The 23,487-nt window shown below is 35.8% G+C and overlaps 1 protein-coding gene across 14 annotated transcripts in view; it reads left to right on the top strand.

Moving 5' to 3' along the window:
• Nucleotides 1-23,487, top strand: part of itgb1a (integrin, beta 1a) — a 45,811-nt gene that overhangs the window by 9,063 nt on the left and 13,261 nt on the right. For all 14 annotated transcript variants that reach the window (XR_015524490.1, XR_015524488.1, XR_015524486.1 and 11 more), the window contains 10 exon segments: nt 15,216-15,282; nt 15,528-15,613; nt 17,011-17,230; nt 17,420-17,590; nt 18,138-18,376; nt 18,922-19,077; nt 20,049-20,144; nt 20,560-20,649; nt 22,474-22,614; nt 22,793-22,995. Coding sequence is in view for 5 of the 14 variants with exons in the window: in XM_087308692.1 (XP_087164818.1) it covers nt 15,216-15,282; nt 15,528-15,613; nt 17,011-17,230; nt 17,420-17,590; nt 18,138-18,376; nt 18,922-19,077; nt 20,049-20,144; nt 20,560-20,649; nt 22,474-22,614; nt 22,793-22,995 (1,469 nt within the window). In the remaining 9 variants the exon portion in view is untranslated.

Genomic DNA, 23,487 nt, shown 5'->3' with positions numbered 1-23,487 from the left:
GTTTTTTTTTTTGATGTTGTTATTATTGCTTGTGTACCTCAGAGGTGTCCAGACTCTGTCCTGGAGGGCCGATGTTCTGCATTGTTTAGCTCCAACTTCCTTCAACACACTTGCCTAAAAGTTTTAGTATACCTAGAAAGAGCTTGATTAGCTGCTTCAGGTGTGTTCAATTGGGGTTGGAACTGAAATATGCAGGACACCGGCCCTCCAGGACTGAGTTTGGGCCCTCCTGGTGTACCTGAATACAGTTTGACTTCCCAGAAAACCCCTAAAGCACTGTATATTTAACTTTTTTTTTCTTTGCTCTATTGTGTTTATTTACCCTTTTATTATATTTTATGCATGATGCATACCCACAATAATCCAAAATCAGTCAGTATTAATGGATTCTTTCCAAAAAAAAAAAAGCTATTCAAGATATCTGGGGATGTGTATTCATATCGCAATATGTGTTGCAGAAAAACAAAATATCGCAATGCCAGATTTTTCCAACATCGTGTAAGCCTATTACAAACATGTGTTCATCTTCGAAACGCACATTAAGATATTTTAAAAATCCGAAAGCTCTCTAAGCCTCCACAGACAGCCAAAAAGAAAAACTAAACAGTCAAAACAGTCCATGTGTCATCAGCGCTTCAACCATAATGTTATTAAGCCTTGAAAATAATACGTTTGTGTGCAATGCCTTTATTTAAGAAAATGATACTAAGAAAACGAAGCTAACCTAAATCTTGAAACTTGCATGTAAAAAATTCTTAAAACAAGAAGCATTTTCTAGACAAGTAAAACATATGGTCTTGTTTTCAGAAATAATGAGTCAAAATTAAGTGAGTGTTTCCTTAAAACAATCGAAATAATCCGCCAACTGGGTAAACAAAAAATCTTGCTTCAAAGCAAATGCTTGTACTTACCCCAGCAGTGGCTGATTATTTGACTTAATTTTTCACTTAATTTTGGCTCATTATTTCTGAAAACAAGACATTATTGTTATTTTGCTTGTCTAGAAAATGCTTCTTCATTTTAGGAGTTTTTAATATATGGATTAGAAACAAGACAAAAGCTACAAGTAAAAAAACAATTTTTCTTTTGTAGTGTTGAGAAGTAGACAGTAAAGTTAAGGTTGGTGTAAGTTGATCTACTTGCAAATTTTCTTATAATACGGAAAGAAATGATCAGATATTAATATTATATTATAATCTAATGAGAATCATTTACCTTGTTGCAATCCAGCAATTGTAGTCAACAAAACATGCCAAAAAGACCATCAAAACAAATTTCCTTTCAGACATTTGACTTTTAAAGTATTATTGCTCTTTAATATTGACTGATGTTTATTTTTTGCCTTATAATAGATTAAAATATATATTTTATTCTCTTAATAGTTAAACCTGATTTAAAACTGAACCCTCTTTGCTGATTTCATGTCATGATGCAGGAGTCCAGCATGTGTGTTGTTGTTAATATCTCTTGTTTGATGTTGGTCTGGAAAGCAGGACGTCTAATCTGATCTCCTTTTGTCTCCTCCCTGTTTCCTATTCATTCCTGTCTGATCTCGAGTCCCATTACTCTTACCGGCCAGCCAATGAGAACGAGTCCTTCTCGCCGGTGTACAATATAAGCAGTATTCATGTGAGCCGGCGGAGGTCACACAGTAAATTAGCTTGAAATTGACCTGCAACGGCTTGTGTTCAATGCTGCATTGTATAGCTGCTCGCTCTCAGCCAATATAAGTGATCTATTGTAGGAGAAAATCTAGTATAAAACTTGTCTTACATGCTTTAAAAAGAGAAAACTAAACTAGTTTGCCAGAAAATTAAGGCAAAAGGCAGACGCTAATTTTTTACATGTGTTATAACAAAGTAAGAAATAATGTATTGACTTTGTAAGTCAATGGTTACAGGTTTCCAGCTTTCTTTAAATATATATTCGTTTGTGTTCAACAGAAAAAAAACCCATAAAGGTTTGGAACCACATGTAATATATGATTATATTCAATATTCAATGGTCAAGTTGATTCGCAGTACGTTACTAGGATCCACATACAGATATTAAGAGAATAGCCAGGCAGGCAATTTTAACGGTGGTGGTTTTGGATAAATAAGTTTTATTTTGGTCGAACAGGAATAAACAGTAACATAAGGGTAATCAAAAAGCCTAGTCATCAATACAGGCGACTGGTCGGTACAGGTGGCAAGAAAACATAAAACGATGAACAAAGAAAAGATTAAAACCACGAAAGGACAAGGCAAGGAAAACGCTTCGAAAAGTTACAGGGGAACAAGACTCAGCAATGTGTATGCGAATGTGAACATCGTGTTTGTCTAATCAGTCTTTGATGAGCTTCCAGCTGTGTGTGTGTTTGCGCTATCATCATTGATATGGAACAGGTGTGTGTGAGGTGCATGACGGGAGTTGTAGTTCACATCAGTGGCCGAATAGTAGTTATCCAGCGATCTGCAATTGCTCGATCGTTGATGATCATAACAGTTACTGTATTTATCAATACTTGTTATGGGTTTATTATATTTTATGCTGATGTGCTCTCCTGAATCATCCTAATCAATCTAAACTTAGGATTTCTTTTCATATAGAGCTATCTATTTCATCTGCTGAAATTATACCAATGTCATTTATTTCCTAATATCATGCCGTCCTAATTCCAGAGAGCTGTGTAATAAGTTTTATTATTCATCTCAAGTAGCATTATTCATACTTCTACAATGAGCGTGAACTAATTTGTTATGGTCTTCTGGAAGTTTGGGAAAGTGTTGAATCAATTTTACACAGTGAACAGCTGGCGTTACAGCTGTGGTAGAAATACAGAACTGTGTTTAATCATCTGTCAAAAAACACCAGGAACAAGTATGCAGTCACTAAACCTTAATGCAGTTGACCTCATGTGAACCACTCTCGAGTCAGTCTTAAGTAGCTGCATTGAAAATGATCGAAAATAAATCAGTTATTGACCAAAAAGGCAGAGGTTTTTTTTGCTTGGAAAGTATATAATATATGTAAAAGTGATTGCTGCATTGCTTGTTTAATTATTCAGCCAGTTCTCGTAGTTTATAAGTGTTTATTTGTACAGTATTATGTGTTATGTGTGTTCATTGTGTATTTACGTAATATTCAGCTCCTCCAGAATTTTGCAGGGACATTTTTATGTGTATATATATATATATATATATATATATATATATATATATATATATATATATATATATATATATATATATATATATATATATTTGTGCACTAAAATTATTGATCCCACTTTGAAATAAAAATAAACACTCGTGCTGCTTTTGAGGTGGGATACGGGTAGGGTTAGGGATGGGTTTGGTGGTGTGGGTGGGTTTAAGAGTTGGTTAAGATGTAAGTGATGGTCAACACAGTTAACTAAAGAAGTAATTAAATGCGTGTATTTAAACAATCAAAAGTACAAAACATGTATTTGCACCAAAAATACACTAACAAATTATTAATTTTAATGTAAGTACATATTAGTTGAAGCCCTTAATGTCTTTTTTCAAAACTTCATAAACTTTAACTCCTGTGTTTTACTGTAAAAATGCTTTTTTTCTTTTCTGATACTTGCAAAATCTTGGAGGGACAATATGTACATGCAAACAGTCACACTTTATTGGATGTTTGGGTTACCGGTGATAGTTATTGTCTACTATACTTTAATGCTAATTGTTGTTTTAGTAATGTGCAAGCTGATATTTTGAATTACGGCACTCATAAACAAAAATTGACTGCAGGATGAAGCCTATTATTAGATTGTAGTCAGAATACTATAATAATAATACTATTGATATCCCCGTATGGGTTTATGTTATTATATTTATAAAATATGAAATACGTCACCAAACAAATTTAAATGAAGTTATGAATATCAACACTTGAGCTCCATCAGATGTGATATTGATTTAATACAACAGTTAGTTGAGCAAACATGTATCTATTTGCATTTTAGATACAATATTGTCTTTCTTTTTTGCCAATGGAAATACTTTCAACTTTTCAAAGCCGGAGCACCTCATTTGCTGTGTTTTTTGTACTCAATGATTGAGTCAAAATAGCAGTCACTTGTTTAATTTCTAAATGAATCAGCGGTTGTGAATAAATCAATTTAATTGATGATATAATGAATTACCTTCAATGAGTCAGTCATTGAAATCCTACTCAAGACTATTGTATTAGGATGATTTTGTTTATAGTATGTTTTTTTCCTAATTGTGTTTATTCAATATTAGACTAATTGAGATTGCATTGCACATCTGTTAATTAATAATTCAATTATTTGTTTTACTTTCTGGCTGTTGGGCAAAATTAGAACCAGTCTCTATGAGTAAACATGACAGTGCACTGAATTACTGGTTCAGTCTCTAGCTTTGTGAACACTAGTCTAAATAAATAAATAAAATCTGTTATTTCAACTTTCCAAATAGTTCCCATAGCTATTTTAGTTTGTAATTGCGCCTTGTATCCTGTTTAGTAGTGTTTGAAGATGAAAAGACATGTGCATATATTTCATGTCGTAGTCCTGATCTCCCAGTTGGCTTTACTTCGTGATAATGACCAGCTGACTGCACCCTTACTTGTTTAGTTTTGTTTTACTGCCCGCCATGTTGCCCGCCAAGAAACCAGTACAAAGATAAAGCCATTCATTTCCTTGAAACTACTAAAAACCTTCTTATCTGCAGAGACTGCCCTGCTGCGCCTGTAACGACATCACTATTCAACAAGGGTCTGTTCATTAACATTAAAGGAGACCTATTATGCAAAAATCACATTTATAACACTGTTGTGTAAATATAACCAGCTTCTAATGGCAAAAATGTATATGTTTTTTTTTTATATTATCACACTTCATAAGCAGAAACACTTTGATTGACATTTTCTCTTTGTACGTGTCATCAGAGGGGGAAAGCCCCACCCACTAGTGGCCATCATGAGCATAGGATGCTAGTCGTGTTTTTGAGTCTTCTGCTATGTTGACACATAATGTCTGTAGCTCCGCCCTCTTTTAAAAAAAGAGCGCAATCTCATTTGAATTTAAAGCGACAGTCACCAAAACACCACAATTAGGATCAAAACTTAAACGGAAAGATTTGAAAGAGATGTAACATTATTTGTGTGCTATTTTGAGCTGAAACTTCACACACTCTCTAGAGACGTGTCAATCAGAGATGATATTGTAAAAGGGGGTGTAATAGGTCCCCTTTAATGAACCTAATCTCTTAACTGAGCTAACATAAACAATACTACACCACGTCTGCTGATCATGCCTATTTTGTGCACATACTTAAGTTTAAATTCATTTAAACAGTTGATTTGTTAAGAATTGATGTGGATTTAATTTGAAAATTGGATTTAGAATTGAATGCTTGATTCTGATTGGGTGATGGCCATTCTGAGGTGTGTTGTTATTGGCTGAAGGGCCTCTTTGGTGGGGTCTCGTTTATTTATTTATTATAATGTTGAGGGTTTTCTGGCTGCTGCCCAGTCTACATGCTGGTTTCCTGTTTGATAGGGGGAGATTCCTGTAACGTGAGGTAGAGAAAGCCAACGCAACGGTTAAAAGGGACTAGTCAGGCAGAAGCAGTAACATCACGACACCCCAGCACCCATAATAATGTCAGCTACAGCTCTCAGAGGCCCAATATATCATGCTCAGTCCAGCCTAAATGTGTGCTTTACAGAGGGCTAACTCTCACCCAGCCTGATTCATTTGAGATGCATTTGACTGATACTAGCAGAGATGCTGGGAAGAGCGTATAAAAGCCTTTGTTCTGGTCATAGGGAAAACACATCTCAGGGATTCCTGGGATGTTTTTTGGAGGATGGTTGAGTTTGTGGTTTGCTCTAGAGGGTGGAGAAGATGAAATGAAGGGGTTGGACTGAGGGTGGAACCAAACTAGATCACTTTAGCTGTATATTCAACCCAGCCTCATTGGTTACACACAAGTCATTGCAATATATAATGTGGCCAGATTAGCATGAATCTGTTTTGCATGAAGCGTAACACTCTTTAATCACCACTGTCACGCTAAAACTCGCAAGAAGCATCCTAAAATACAGAAATTCACCTCATGGCATGCATATTTTACCATTGATACAGGGTAGCATACATTTGCACAATCAATTTACCAATCACACCAATTGCTCGAACACAACATTATAGGCAGTTTGAGCTTTTTTCGTATTATTTTTAGGGATTTCTACGAACTCAATAATCATTTACATCAAAAGAGGAACCCAGGTCTTCTCAGGACACTTAACATGCAGCCAGTAACACTGTAGACGTACTAAAAATGGCAGAGCAACACAAAACACTTCAGCATCTTGACTGATGTCTTGTGTGAGCAAAGGTAACTCACATTATTCTGAGGATAAGCACATATCTAGATGCATTTGAAGTAGGCTGTACGGTGTTGTTCTGTTATCCGGTGTCTTGCTGCTGCTCGTGAATAACATACATCTTGTTGTGTTTGTGTCGTCGTTGAATTGCGGTTGACTAAGTAATGTGCAGTACAGCAGAAAGTGTTATTGATCCAGGATGACTGTGAAGGATGGGGCTGAACTTGAGCATTAGCATGGTCAATATTCCCCGTTATACAGCAAGAGCATTACTCTTTTAGCCATGTTCACTATTTGATTTTAGAGTTTGAGGGTCAAGCTGAAGATCATTTCTGAAAGTGCGTTGTTTACAGCACAATTTCCCATAGTTCTGTCTTTTCAGATGAATGTTTTTGATGTAAGATAATTATTAATTTTGGTTTACAGCACACATATTTCTCATTGTATACATGTAAAATTAGGGCTCTTCATATATTTGTGTTAATAGTGCCATTTATTTAGCTATAAATGATTCCTTCCATCCTTGCTTCCTTCATTTTTCTTTCCTTCTTTTCTTCTTTTCTTCTTTTTCCTTCTTTGCTTAGCTTCTTTCTTTCTTTCTTTCTTTCTTTCTTTGTCTATTTAGTCTTTCTTCCTTCATTTCCTTCCTTCCCTCCTTCCTTCCTTTCTTATTTTTTTACTTCCTCATTTTCTTGCTTCATTCCTTTTTTCATTCTTTCCTTCCTTACTTCCTTTCTTACTTTTTCTTTCTTTTTCCTTTATTTCTTTTTTCCTTCTTTTTTCTTTCCTTCCTTGTTTCCTTCTTTTTCCCTTCCTTCCTTTTCTTTCCTTTCTTTCTACCTTCTTTTTCCTTTCTTTCTTTCTTTTCTTTTTTTTTCTTCCTTTCCTTCTTTCCTTCCTTTCTTTCCTTGCTTCGTTCCTTCCTTCTTTTTCCTTCATTCTTTCCTTCCTTACTTTTTATTTATTTTTCCTTTCTTCCTTTTTCTTTCTTTCCATCCTTTCCTTCCGTGCTTTCTTCCTTCCTTTTTTCTTTCCTTCTTTTTTCTTCCTTCTTTCCTTTTCTTTCTTCCTTCCTTTCTTCAATTCCTTCCTTACCTTCTTTATTTGCTTCCTTCTTTTCCTTTCCTTCCTTTCTTCCTCATTTCCTTCCTTCTTTATGTGCTTTCTTCCTTTTTTTCCCCTTGTTTCCTTCTTTTCTTCATCATTTCCTTTCTTTCTTCCTTCCTTGCTTTCTTCCTTTCTTTTTTACTTCCTTCCTGCTTGCTTCCTTCCTTGCTTCCTTCCTTATTTTCTTTTTCTTTCTTTCCATCCTTCTTTTCTTTCCTTCCTTCCTTTTTCTTTTCTTGCTTTATTCCTTCATTTTTTTCTTCATTCTTTTCTTCCGTCTTTCCTTCCTTACCTTCTTCTTCCTTCCTTCCTTTTTCATTCTTTTCTTCCTCCTTTTTCTTTTGTTCTTTTCTTCCTTCTTTGCTATGAATTGGATTTTGTAAATGTGACTTGTGTTGTGAGTGTCTGAATTATATTTTGTGAATGTTTTATTTTTGAGACTGATCTGGGTTCATAACAGAAGCAGATTGTTGAACCTGGACCTCATTACACACTGCTTTTTAAAAGGGATATTACTCAGTCATGGTTGTGTTTGGCCTCAGTTTCAGGACGGGGCATTTGTTCTGATCCCAGTCTGCAATGGAAAAGAGAAGAGAAGACAGAGGTGGTCTGAAGTTTAGCTTTTGCGCTGGAGGAGGGACTTCAGTGTCCCACAGCCTTTTCCTGTTTTTCTCTCCTTTTCAGTCTCTCTTTAGTGTTTTATTTTTTGCATATACAATTGCTTTGGACGTTATCTTTGCATCATTATAGCATGCCAAAGGAAATTACAGCAGGATTAGAAGAAAGTTCTGTAAAATCGACTTCCTTTCTCATCCAAATAAAAAAGAGCAGACATTTCATGCTGGCCTTGTTTTAGACATGTAGTTATGTAGATAGCGGTGAAATTCCCATGATGCTCTCTGTTCAGCCTCCCCCCGCATTATTGAGTCCAGCTGTGAAACCTCATTGAACAGAACCAGAACAGCGGCCGTGTTGGTTGCTTCATTTTGACACCCAAGATGGTTTATGTTTACTCTCTTAATTTAAAACCAGAATCTGTTTAGCTTGGGTGGATGAATCAGACATTGAGTGTTGACCAGGCTTATTTGTTTTTTGTTGAGTTTAAGAAGTGAGAAAAAAGACAGAGTAATATTAATATTTAACCAAGTTTTTATTTTTATTTTTTTTTTTTTTGGCGATTGGTAGTTTGTCAAGTTTTAAATCATTTACAGTCCCTTTCTATCAATATCCAGCTAGTGTTGTATTGGAGGATGCCAGGGCTAACACAATTTTGACCCAAGTTTTTTTTTTCATTCTTTCATTAATTTTTCATCTCTTAGTCCCTTATTTATTTTGGGTTTCCACAGCAGAATGAACCACCTACTATTTCAGCATATGTTTTACACATCTGATGCCCTTTCAGCTGCAACCCAGTACTGGAAAAACCCATACACACTCTTCACACACATTTATACATTACGGCCAATTTAGTTAATCAATTCCCCTACAACCAGCAACCTTCTTGCTGTGAGGTGACATTGCTAACCACTGAGCCACTGTGCCACCCTGCAAGTTATTCTATATTTTTATTTTTTATTTTTGTTTATTTATATGGCAACTGTATAAAGTCATTTACAGTCTAGCTGTGTTTATACCCACTTACTTTATGTGCATTTTTAGGATATGCGCCTAAACAAAACAGTTGAAGGAAATGCCAAGATGCACATTAAAAATCTATGCGCATAACTGAGTAGGATAAACTTTTATACAGCACATAAACTATGATGGAAACACTTTTGCCGAACAAATTCCAGTATGTGCGTTAAAAAAGGTGATGTGATTTTGTTATAAGAGATCATGTGATGGTAGAAATGCTTGTGAATGGACAAACCAGCGGGCTGAGCACACTGTAGAAAATCTGAAATGTTGCTTTAGTCATTCTAAAACGCCTTACAGTTTCAGTATTAGTGTTACTATGTTATTAATGACCTCCAGAAGTGTCAAGACCATCTGTGCTCCGCGTCTCATGCCTTCACATGCCAACACGCACTCATTGTGTCAGCATCATCTTCTGAGATGCAAGTCATTAATTAAATAAAGAAAGATTCTCGCAGCTTCTCTTATCGCAGCAGATTCTGTTCTTACTTTTGATATTTGGTGTCAGTTAATCAGGAAGTGCTGATTTTGTTCTGTTTGACCCATTGGATGGAAACACTGCTTTATTTGCACCTCTTTTATGCAAATTCCAGTTTTACGCATAAATTTAATTCGCATTTTTGGATGGAAACATGGATAATGTAACTACAGGCCTGCATAATGCTCTGTTATAATATAAATGTCATGTTATGGCTTATTGTGATTGTTAACTAGTGCTGTAATAATACATTATGTTTATATGCATTTTCATTATGCATACGAGTACATTTTTAGCTTTCAAATAGTGTAGTAGTAATAGTAATAGTTTGACTTTCAGTCTTCAAAATTTCCAATTTAATTACTTGTCATTTGTTATTTTTTAGATTATTGTTGAAATGTATTTCTTTAGTTTTGGATACTTTTTTCAGTTTATATCATAACGTAATTTTTCTGCATCTCTAATAGTAGCCAAAAGCTTTGGAGCTTCAGTCAGACCTCACAGATCTAACCTCTCAGTGACACACACAGTCTAATCTGGTCACACTGCCCGACATGCTGTCTGCACACAAATGTATAAACAGCACACTGAGAAACACACACACACACACACACACACACACACACACACACACACACACACACACACACACACACTCTTGTACAGCTATCTTTATGGGCTCTCTTCATAGCTGTACTGATGTTTCTACTGTATATTCTGTCCTCTACCCCTAAACCCAACCCTCACAGGAAACAATCTTGTTTTTACATTTTCAAAATACTACATTCTGTCTGATTTATGAGCCGCTTTCCTCATGGGGTCCAAATGTCCCCACAAGGTCAAAGTTTACTGGTATTGCTATACTTGGTGGGCCCCCACATTGTAAGGAAAACAAGATGTTCACACACACACACACACACACACACACACACACAAACACATATACACACACACATACAGGCACAAGAGCATATATAGACAAACAGACACGGACACTCACTCACACATACACACATTACACATGCACACAAACACACACTCCCAGAGACAGACATACACACTCGCAAAAACAGAGACACGCATATATACATTACACATGCACACCCTGAGAGACATATAAACACACTCACACAGAGACGCACACATACTGTACACACACAGAAGCATACAGACACACTCACAGAGACAAAGACCTACACACAGACACACAAAGGAGCACAGATACACACTCACACATGGAGTCACACTCACAAACACAGACACACGCATATGCACATTACACATGGCTACTCACACACACACCCTGAGAGAAAGACAGACACACAGAGAAGCACACATGGACACACAAACAGGGAGACACACACACACAGGGAGACACACACACACATACTATACAGGCACACTCGCAAACAAAAACACAGACATATACACACAGACACACACACAAAGGAGCACATAGAGATACACACTTACACATGGAAACACACACACTCACAAAAACAGAGACATACACATTACACATGCACACACATACACCCTGAGAGACAGATACACACACCCACACAGAGACACACACATTCACACACACACACACACACACACACACACACACACAAAGAAGCACATAGATACACTCACACATGGACACACACACACACACTCACAATTACAGAAAAATAAACACATTACACACACACTAAGAGAGCACACATAGAAACAATCATGCAGAGAGATACACACACACAAGCACACACACTCAAAAAACCCAAATTACTTATTTGAGCTAAAAGAACACAATTTGTGACATTTTTAAGGGACAACTTATTTGTTTTATGTTCAATCGACTGACCTCATTTGTGTTTGGACGACCTGAATGAGTTGTGTGGAGCCCTGCATTATTTTACACCGTACACACACACACACACACACATTGACATTGACCACATGCCCGAGGACTTGATCTACTGTATGCAAGTCTCCCTAACATGTTTGCAAGGTGTTTCTGAGCTCCCCCTGATTGAATCTGCTCCACCACACAGCTCCCACAGAGCCTCACTGTTAAACTGCTGGAGTCCTCCCGCTCCTCATCTCTGCCCATTCACTCTAATGGAAACCACATGCAGTACATTCAGCAGGGAAGTAAAAGGCTGTTCAGCTCCACTCTGGACATCCCGCACGGCCTTCTGCTGCTATTGTTTCCACTCAGGCCTCTTGTGTTTGTGATTTCTGCAGGGCTGCCATTGCTGTGTGTAGTGTAGTGTAGTGTAGTGTAGTGTAGTGTAGTGTAGTGTAGTGTAGTGTAGTGTAGTGTAGTTTAGCCACAGCACTCTTACATCAGACCCGTATCATCTTATGAGCGTCTGTCAACACTTTTGGATAATGATATACTATTTATAGACTCTGATGGGAGCCAGAATGTCTTAATATTTCATCAGGTTTGTATCTTTGTGCTTTGTTTGCAGAACTATTGCAAAACTTTGAAGACTTTTAAAATGATTCAACAGGATTTTACTTGAATATGTGGCTAAATTAAAACTTTATATATGAGGTTTTTCCCTTTTGTTTTGTGCATTTGTAGTGTAATTAAAATCTTAAAATTAATATTTAAAATCTGTAATTGCATCTTATGTAAATGTTATTTTAATGGCATTTAATTGTAATGGAAGGTAACTGTTTTAACTGCACTTTTAAATTGTGCATTTTGCATTACAGTTTGTAGTTTGTTGTAATGTGAGCATAAATGCACAATGTTATTTTAAACAATTAATATTAAAAAAATAAATAAAAGTATTACAAAAAAAATGTGAAGCTTTAAATAAATTAATGAATCACATGTAAATTACTCTGTAAAAAATGCAGGGTTCCACACAATCCTTCATGTTTTCCAACACAAATTAAGTTAACTTATTAATTTTTACAAATTTAAGTGGATTGAACAAAATAAATAAGTACTCTCTTTAAAAAAACTATTAATATTTGTGTTGTTGCAACTGATTTTAAGTAGTTTAATCAAGCAGCAAAAGTCATTTTTGAGTGTATAGTTTGTTATTAGCTAGTTAAAGAAGCTTTATAGATGTTTTACATTTTATATTTTAACATTTATTTGATTTGTTGTTACAACTGTGTAATTACAGTTAACCATATATTAATAAACATTACTTAAATTATTTTTGGATTAATAAATTTTTTTATATATGTAATAAATGCATGTCAGTATGCATTTGTCATACTTTTACCATATTTTAATGAAAAAAATACTAATTATTAACTATTAAAGATCCACATAAGTCATATATAAGTGCAGCAGTACATTCGAAAGTTCAGCTAATTGCAGCTAAGATACATTAGTTAAATTTAAGGAAATTTATTGTAATATTAAATATTTTTAAAACGTGATCTTTTGTCACTCCATGTTAGTGTCATATTTTTAAAATAAATCCCACTCTGCTGAATAGAGACATGGATGCATCCAAAGTGCTTCACTGACATGTGGAGCCAAACAGAGGATCATTTATTAACCAGACACAACACAAAGTCTCACAGGACACACTGATCAATAATACTTTACCTGGAAGATCAGCCGTTTCTGCTTCCTGTGTTCTGAATCCAGTGAGAGATCAGTGTCTTACTGGAAATACACAGACTATTGAACACAATATTTAAACTGGAGTTTCTAATAATAATAATAGATCAGAGTAATCTCATTACGAGTCTTTGTAGGATCAGTATTTCTCTGCACACACACACACACACACATTTTCCTAATTGGTTTTTCGGTAACAGTTTATTTGGTCACACTTTAAAGTAAGGTTTCATTAGTTAATGTATTTACTAACATGAACTAATAATGAACAATACTAGTACAGCATTTATTCATCATATTTTAACATTACTAATGCATTATTAAAATCCAAATTCAGTGAAACTACTATACTATAACTAACATATACTGTAATAAATGTATTGTTCATGTTAGTAAATGCATAAACTAATGCAACCTTATTGTAAAGTGTTACCATTTATTTCAAGTCACAATTCATTCTATTAACAAACTGTTAACCAAAACTATTAGCTCATAATAAGCTGCTTGTTAATAGTTAGTGAAGTTGGATTTGGGTTTTGAGTAGGATTAGGCATTTAGAATAAATTCATACTTTATAACTACTAAACAGCAGGTAATATTGCAATAATATGCAGGTATTAAGCAAGTAGTGAATAGCAGGAATTATCACTTAAACTAAAGTGTGTTTTTTTTTTTTTTTTTTACTGTTCTTCTGTAAGCTTTCTAAATATTCTGTTTGTCCGCTGGAGTAACACCCCTTGCCAAAAGGAGTCAACACTATTTCTAGCAGGGGAAGGAGCCACTAGGAAAGGGTTTGACTGGTGAATGATGGTTAGTTTTACCAGGGAAGGGTATTTGAGAGGCGGTATTTAAATCAGCTCATGGTTCCTCTTGCAGGAGCTGAGAATAGATGAGCCCTACTGAGTAAACTTATCACCCTCGTTTCTATATATCAGCTATCAAACACCTTTTCCAGTGGTTCATCACCACATTAAATATCCATACTCTGCTAGCAATTTTGGGCCCTATGAAAAAGATAGGAGGTTGGTCCTCCTTCCACACTTGTTTAGCACCAAACATACAATCAACCTATCTATTCAAAACCTTTGTCTTATTGCAATTTATTAGTATACTGACCAGTTAATCAGAAATACAATTAGAAATCGCTTACCAGGAACAAAAGAGTAAATTATAAATATAGATAGATAGATAGATAGATAGATAGATAGATAGATAGATAGATAGATAGATAGATAGATAGATAGATAGATAGATAGATAGATAGATAGATAGATAGATAGATAGATAGATAGATAGATAGATAGATAGATAGATAGATAGATAGATAGATAGATAGATAGATTGATTGATTGATTGATTGACAGATAGACAGACAGATATGCTTTTAAATTTTACTTATGATTGATTAAATATCTGCATGTACATCTCTTTCACCTTAACCCACCCATAAACCAAACCTGCCACTAACCCGACCCGTATCCCACATCAACAATGCATTATGAACAAGTACATTAAGTATATTGTATTTATTTTTCGATGCAAATTAATAGTAGCTAAGACCACCTAATATGAAATGGGACCCTTGTTTCCCCATACTTCTAATTGCACATTAACAAAGGCTGATAGAAACCCAGCTACGGATAATTCTTATAACATCACTACTGTAGATCCTTTCTATTGCATAAAATGCCTTTGGAACTCAACAGTTTGGACATTTAGATGCAGTTTTAATAATATAAACTAATAATAATTTAATAATATAAAACTTTTCAATAGTTTTTCCAGCATTGATTTAATTGTTGGTGTTTTGAAGATAACGCATGTTTATTTCCCTCATTTAAAATATTAAAAATGTTTACAGATTGATATGTTTCTGATCCCACAACTCTGTAGTGAGTAGTTTTGTAAAATGTAAACCGATTTTTCAGTATAATGTTAACCTATGCTTTCTCTGTGAATGTATGTCATGAGTTTTTACTGCAAATGTCACATCCGTTACGCTGGAACTGCTTGAATGCACTTCTTATGATTGTTCTCTTTCTGTTCTAGATGGACCTGAAGCTACTTTTCATATCAGCATTATTAGGCATCATCAGCTGCAGTCGTGCACAGCAGGGTAACGTAAACCTCCACATCCTTCACTCTTCTGTCCTTACATAATGAATAACTCTGACAAAGCCAGGATTTCTCTCTCTCGCTCCGCAGTTAAATACTGATGTCATGAGTCGCTCCACCCAGCGCGGTCGGAGCATTAGCCATAATGGAAAAACTTAGAGTAGTCATCTCTGGCTCCAATTACAGCGATGCAAATGAATCGACGCTTTGCAGCTCGCTGAAAACTGCTGTCTCTTGTGTTCTCAGAGGGCAACGAGTGCATTAAAGCCAACGCTTTGTCCTGCGGCGAGTGCATACAAGTGGGGGACAAATGTGGATGGTGCACTGATGCGGTGAGTGTGTGTTCATAAGCCTCACTCGCTCCTTTCTTTAAAGTACACATGGAATCAGAACTAACCCCTGCTGGATATTATTTAATATATGAATGAGGTTTTAGTTTAGGATTCGTTTTTTAAATCAGTATTTAGTAAATATACTCTAGGTGAAACCTAAAGTGGCGATCAGGTCTTAATGTATGGAAAGTCTCTTAAAAAGGTCTTTAATTATTCTGTGTATACCCTGTGTACAGTAATGTTTCATTTGTTAACATCAGTTAATTTAACTAAACTCGTAATGAAAAAAAAAAAGCCAATGCTCTAATTTATTACATTTCGTTTAATGTTTTGGTTACAATTTACTGTGTAACTATTAAATGTTGAAGTACTGAGTAATGTTGATTAACTGCATGCATGGTCAGGGAAAGGTTTAGCGTTAGCTGCATGCAATTGTACATTAGTAAGTTATAGAACATGCAACAAAGACACTAAAATCAGCATAAGGATCATGTGGCAGTGAACACTGGAGTCATTGTGCTCAAGCTGCAGCTTACTGTAACAGAAAAAAGACATTGCACAGTATTGTTTTTAAAAGAGAAACCCCTTTAAGTGGCTTTTACTGTACTTTTGCTCAAATAAATGCAGAATTCATGAGAATAAAGGTGATGATGCACTGGACAACTTTTAGAGCAGATGTTGCCGGTTAACTTTGGGTTGCCGGGTAATTCCATCACTGGGCAACCAGATTAGACACAGGACCAGATATAAGTGTTGCCCATTTATTAATAGTAAAATGGTCAATCATCATTGCACCGTAATATTGCCCAACAACATTGCTCAAAAAGTTGCCCCGTATATCATCACCTTAAGAGCCACTGCCTTATCAGCTTCTTCAAAAGATCAAACGTGTAATGCAAAAAACAAACTATAATATGTTGTTTTACTCCATATAACTCCATATAAAAGCCAGAAATGTTTTTGCACGGGCCTATTTAAAGGGTTAATGCTGCCAACTGATGATCGACAGTAAAAATGACAAGTTTCACCTCTTCCCAACAGCAAAAACCAGCAACAATCAAGAATGCATGATTATATGCTGTCATGGCTTTGCGATCAAAAAATGTGTTTATAATGGAAGTCAATGTGGCAAAAACAGCACCAACATAACCAAAGGGGAGTCAATTTAAACAATACACAAGGGTAACAGAGCGGCTTTTGTTGACATGTTGTACTTTGTACCTTTTTGTACCGTTAACACCAATCAAGTCATTATATACAGTAAATTAAAACTATTAAAAAAACACATTTAACTTCAACAACAAAAGTTATGGGAATAAAGGTTAAGGGCCCATATTGCAGCTAAAAACAACCTTTAATAACCTTCAACTAACCGCTTTAATAATTACTCCCGACAGGAGTTTCTGAAGCAGGGAGAGCCGACATCGGCGCGCTGTGATGAGCTGGAGTCGCTCAAGAAAAGAGGCTGCGCAGAAGCTAAGATCGAGAACCCGCACGGCAGCCAGAGAATCCTGAAGAATACACCGGTGACCAACCGCAAGAAAGGAGCCGAGAAACTCCGACCCGAGGACATCACGCAGATCCAGCCTCAGAAACTCAGCCTCCAGCTCAGATCCGGTGCGTGTGAAAGCAACACCATGCAGTTTATAAAGACTGGCATTGCATTTAGTGTTTGTGTTAGCACTGGTATATCTGACTATGTTGTATACAGTTGAAGTCATTTTTATTCGCCCTCCTGTGAATTTCTTTTCACACACTTCACTGCTGGTAATTTTGATAATACTAACACCTGTGTTATTACTGTAGGAGAACCTCAGAATATTAAACTGAAGTTCAAGCGGGCTGAGGACTATCCCATAGACCTGTACTACCTGATGGACCTGTCCTACTCCATGAAGGACGACCTGGAGAACGTTAAAAACCTGGGGACGAGTCTGATGAAGGAGATGTCCAAGATCACCTCAGACTTCAGGATAGGTCAGAGTCTTAAGCTGGACATTAATTTATGTGTCAGGATTTTAACTTTCAGACATGCATATGTGTAATATATGTTTATTTATAAAGCCTACACTATCTGTTAAGCATATGTTTTATATAAATAATTGAATTAAAATTGTTATGTTCTTCGATAATTGTATTACTATTAAACTGTAGGTGAAGAAAACTGCAATGGTCAGTATCATAATTTTATTCCTCCTATTTACTATTGTTGTCCAAAGACTTGCCTAATTAGTATCTTACAAAATAACTAGTAAAGTATGATGTACTGTCATCATTGCAAAGGCAAAATAAACTAGTTATTAGAAAATATTGCATTTAAAATTTAGTTATGTGCAAATCATTTTGTTAATATTTTATTTCTATATTTTTATAAGAATAATAATAATAATTAATTAATGCTAATTCTAAAATAAAGAGTTACAATCACTGCTAAAGCTCAAACAGAGAAAACGTCTATTTATTTATTTATTTATTATTCATTAGTTTTTTAATCTAACATGCTAAATTATTCATTTGGGGACAGGTTTTGGCTCTTTTGTGGAGAAGACCGTCATGCCGTATATCAGCACGACTCCGGCCAAGCTTCTAAATCCCTGCACTGGAGACCAGAACTGCACCAGCCCCTTCAGCTACAAAAACGTGCTCAAACTGACCAGCAACGGGCAGCGCTTCAACAGCCTGGTGGGACAACAGCAGATTTCTGGAAACCTGGACTCTCCTGAGGGAGGATTCGATGCCATCATGCAAGTGGCCGTCTGTGGAGTGAGTATAAAGCTACGTGAAGAGGGTTTGCTCTAGATAAGGACACTTTTTTTGTTATTTTATATATATATATTACAATTTTACAATTTTTTTCATTAACATGTCTTAGTAATGACATTTGCTTGGTTTTATGATCGAGTCTCTATAGTTTTTAAATCTCAATCAATCCATTTATCAATCCGTTTGTTTACACAAAGAGCTGAAAATCAGATATGTTAATATGTTAAGTGTTTGGTTTTGTCCAATCAGAGTGGAGTGGGCTGCTGCATTGCATATTATGAGAAAAATGATGATGAAGAAAGGTTTTTTTGTTTCTTATATGGATGTAAATCATCATGTGAGATGAACAAAGCTAAACTAGGAACATTTTTAGTAATAAACGGGAGCACTTAAATGTGTGGTTATTTTCAGTAACTTTACCAGTGGAAAATGTACTGTAATGTGGCCTCATTTGTCTGTTTTTGTACTTTCAGCTCATTCCTTGTATCCCTTGGCCTCATTTTTCCCTCTTTCTTCATGTGTGTGTTTTTTCTTCTCCCTCTCAGGAGCACATTGGCTGGAGAAACGTCACCCGTTTGTTGGTTTTCTCTACTGACGCAGGTTTCCATTTTGCTGGAGATGGGAAACTCGGAGGAATTGTGCTTCCCAATGATGGGAGGTGTCACTTAGAAAATGACATGTACACCATGAGCCATTATTACGTATGTATACGATTGAGCTGATACACTGTCATCATTATGATTAGCGTTATATTTGAAGGAATTGAAGGGAAAAAGTGGAAGTAAAATATGCATTAGATACATTTTTTATCAATTAAATATATTTTTATTTGTTGTTTAGTTTTGTTGTTTTATTTGTTTTTATTAGTTTATTTGTTAAATTGTATTTGTTTTTAACTGCAAAAGCAGTCATTTTCAATTCTTTTAATCATTAGTGACTAATAAGTGACTTTTAATCGTAGGTGGTTTGTATTGCTTTTATTAGTCTAGAAGCAATATCGCTGCTTTTGACTTTTATTTGCAAAGTATTTAATGATTAATAATTTGCTAATATTAAGCATGCACAAGTACTATTTTTTTCATTTATGTTTTTATTACATTTTTTGTAGTTTGCAGAGTTATTTATTATTAACAATTTGTTATCATTAATTTTGCGAATATTAAACACACACAAATGTTTTTTCTATTTTAGATTGTATTTTTATTACAATTTTTTGTAGTTTTAAAATATATTATTATTTAAAATATATATCTGTAATTTATATTTTTATTTTATTTTTATAGCTTTTTAAATATGTCTATATAATTTGTTTGATTGTTTTTATTAAGTAATGTTTTGTTAAATTTTTGTTAATATGGCACAATTAAAGACAAATATTTCCATATAACATAGAAAAAAATTGTTAATGTTTATTTAAGTAATAATTATATAATCTATGATGATTTAAATATCCAGTTCAAGTATCTTAAAGCCCAAGTATATCATATTCAATTACAAATTAAATTATTCAAGTAAATATTTTGGCCTGTTTATATTCTCTACCTTCAATAGTTTGCATGAGTATTGCCTATAATGTTTACATTCCTGTCTTCAGATAATTTTAATACCAGACTGTTGGATGTTTGACAGATTCAGCATAACTTTCATTTCTTTTCTTTCTTCTCTCGACTAGGATTACCCCTCGATCGCCCACTTGGTTCAGAAACTGAGTGAAAACAACATCCAGACCATCTTCGCTGTTACAGAAGAGTTTCAGCCTGTTTATAAAGTAGGTCCACAGATGATTTGCTTAATGCTGTGAATGGATTGCATGTGCTGGAGCAGAAACTCATATTTATGAGTGTCTGTAGTCTATTTCCCTCGTAGAGTCTTTTATCTTGCTTGAATTATTTTTTTGGGGGGTGAGTTCAATAATTGAAAAGAAATGTCCCTGTTAAAAAGCTATTATTGAATGTCTTTACTACTGTGAGCCTGAAAGTCACCAGTCTGAATCCAGCTTGTCTGTATTTGGAAATCCACAAGCACAAAAATAGTTTCCCAGTTTGGACTGATCTGAATGCCAAAGCCATAATTAAGAGTTCCTGTCTGCAGTTTAGAGACTGCTGTAAAACAAACACCCCGAGTCCCTGTGCTGAAGATCCATGAATATTTTCAATGTTTTTTTTTCTCCCCTTTTTCCACAGGAACTCAAAAATCTGATTCCAAAGTCTGCAGTCGGCACGCTTTCAGCAAACTCCAGCAACGTTATCAATCTCATTGTTGATGCTTATAATGTGAGTACAAGTTTTTTGACAACACTTGAAGGGGTGTTTATAAAACCTTTATGATCATGACATGACAAGTGGACGTGAATGAGATTTTATGCATGCTTATGACAACTGTTGTTATGTGTCATTTGCTCAGTTACGGTAATTTAAATGCAATGATGACATTGTTTGTTGACATTACCAAGACCATGTCATAAGCAGGATTGTCATGAAGCCATTATAAATGTTTTGATTTTATATCAGCAACATTAATGTTTGTTTTGACTTCATCTACAGTAGTACAAGCTGAATGTGTCATCAAAATGTCTTTAAATATTAATATAAAAATGATTTGACACTTTTAATGAGAGATTTTAATGGCAAATACAGTGAAAACATGATCAGAAAAATATGCATGACAATTATAATGACAGCCATGTTTATAACATGTTGTGTTGTCTTGGGTATGTCAAGTCATCATGACCAAGATGAAGATTGGTTGTGATGTGTTTGTTATGTCAACATCTTTGCATCTAAAAATGGCATAACTGAGCTAATGACACATAAGGACAGTTGTCATAAACATCCATAAATTCTCATTCATATATCATGTCATGTTTATTAAGGTCTTATGAACACCTCTTTAAGTAAAGTGTTACATTTTTTTACCTCCAACTCATACGAACAGCTTGTTTATCTCTTTTCTGAAAAATGACCCATATGTGCATTGCTAAAATAATGCCACCTCTGAGACGTAATGCAGTGTGCACTTTCGTCTATTTAATAATTAGGCTTTCGTTGCAAATTAGAGATTCAGTTGCACAACATCCATGCGTTTAATCCCAGGGATGCAGCTACTGATATTTGCTTACCTTGAATAGACTGTAAATCATGTTGTAAAGCCTCTGCCATGTGCATAGAAGTACATGTAAATTGTAAATAGGAAAAATTGTGCATACACTTGGGGTTTTAACCCAATGCTGGATCAAACATAGACAAAACCACCTGTTGGGTTAATAGTAGTATTAGTAGTAGTCGCCATCGTAGTAGTTGTCTTCGTCATCATCATAGTAGTTGTAGTAGTAGTAGTAGTCGTCTTCATATCAGCAGGCATAGTCATAGCAGTCATCGTAGTAGTAAAAGTAGTAGTAGTCGTCATCGTAGCAGCAGTCTTTGTAGTAGTCGTCTTCGTAGCAGTCGTCATCGTAGTAATATGGTTGTCGTCATAGTAGTTGTCATAATACTCGTTGTAGTTGTCTTTATAGTTATCGTTGTCGTAATAGTAGTAGCCATTGTAGTTGTCGTCATAGAATTTGTCGTAGCCATCGTCGTCGTATAAGTAGTAGTAGTAGTCGTCATCATTGTTGTCATCATAGAAGTATTAGTAGTCGTCATCATAGTAGTAGTAGTAGTCATTGTAGTAAAAGTAGTTGTCGTTGTTGTCGTAGCAGTAGTCATCATTATTGTTGTAGTATGGTCATCGCCATCGTAGTAATAGTAGTCGCCGTAGTTGTCTTTGTCGTCTTAGTAGTCGTCATAGTCATTGTAGTCGTAGCAGTCGTCGTTGTAGCCATCGTCGTAGTAGTCGTGGTATTATTATTATTATTGTTTTGACATGCTCTTAGTGCTTTTGTGCTATGTACTTCAGATTCTGTTTAGATTGTTAAAATAGAGCCCATTGTCTGATACTAGCTTCGTTCATACATAATACACAAAACTGCCATTAATCTTACAACCGCTAGAGGGCGCTTAACTCAACTATAGGATTTTAATTCGCTGTGTGCACAAATGACTCTCTTTTTAAAATATAAACACGCTCTGTTTTGAAAGCAGCTGGTGTTTTTGTGTCAGTCTCTTTCCTCAGAGGTGATCCTGGAGAACAGTAAGCTTCCTGAAGGAGTGACCATCACATATCAGTCGCGCTGTAAGAACGGTGTGGTCAACGAAGGAGAGAGTGGAAGGAAATGCTCCAACATCTCAATCGGAGACGAGGTAAGGCCAGATCAACAGCGTTTAGATGCACCAGGGCACAATTGCATATAAGCTCTATGTTTTTCTCCCTCAGCAAAACACCCGAGCCAGATTACATAAGGACTTTCATGCAACCAGACCCTGACATTAGTAGCCTGTCATTTCTGTACAGTAAGTCTGTTTTGATTTATATCTCCAGGTGTCGTTCAACATTAACATCACGGCTCAAGGCTGCCCTAAACAAGGCAAGACAGAGACCATAAAGATCAAGCCGCTGGGCTTCACTGAGGAGGTGGAGATAACACTGAGCTTCATCTGCGAATGCGAATGCCACAAACACGCCATGAAGAACAGCCCGCTGTGCCACAACGGCAATGGCTCCTTTGAGTGCGGAGCCTGCAGGTGAGAAAAACACACGTCTTTGGTCAGTTATGTTAAGTCTAAAGTGCAGTTGAAGACAATATTATTAGCCAAGAGCTGCAGAATCCAGGCTAATGTTAGCAAACCACCAAGAAGAACCACATCCAGCAGGAGTAACTGTGGACGCCAGGGGAAGCTGCCTGAAAGGGTTGTCTGGCTGCTGACCCCGATTGTATTCAAAAAGCATGCAAGCACAGCTTAACGTGCACCTCAGCTCTCCTGTTTCCACCAAAACGGTTGGTCTGGAGCTCCACAGGGTCAATATACATGGCTGAGCTGCTATAGCCAAAGCTTTGGTTACTCTTGCTAATGCCAAACGCTGGTTTAAATGTTGCCAGCAGCAAAAATTTTGGGCTGTGGACAAGGTGAAACGTAATGTTCTTTAATGAGTCCACCTCCATTGTCTTTCCCACATCTGAGAGAGTTACAGTGTGGAGAAGCCCCAAAAAAGCGTCCCACTCAGACCGCTGATGC

Source organism: Danio rerio, chromosome 24 (genome assembly GCF_052040795.2).
Source record: "Danio rerio strain M-AB ecotype USA chromosome 24, GRCz13ab, whole genome shotgun sequence".
Classification (NCBI taxonomy): domain Eukaryota; kingdom Metazoa; phylum Chordata; class Actinopteri; order Cypriniformes; family Danionidae; genus Danio; species Danio rerio.
The sequence above is the reverse complement of the archived record's forward strand: the minus strand, read 5'-3'. Positions and strand labels throughout refer to the sequence as shown.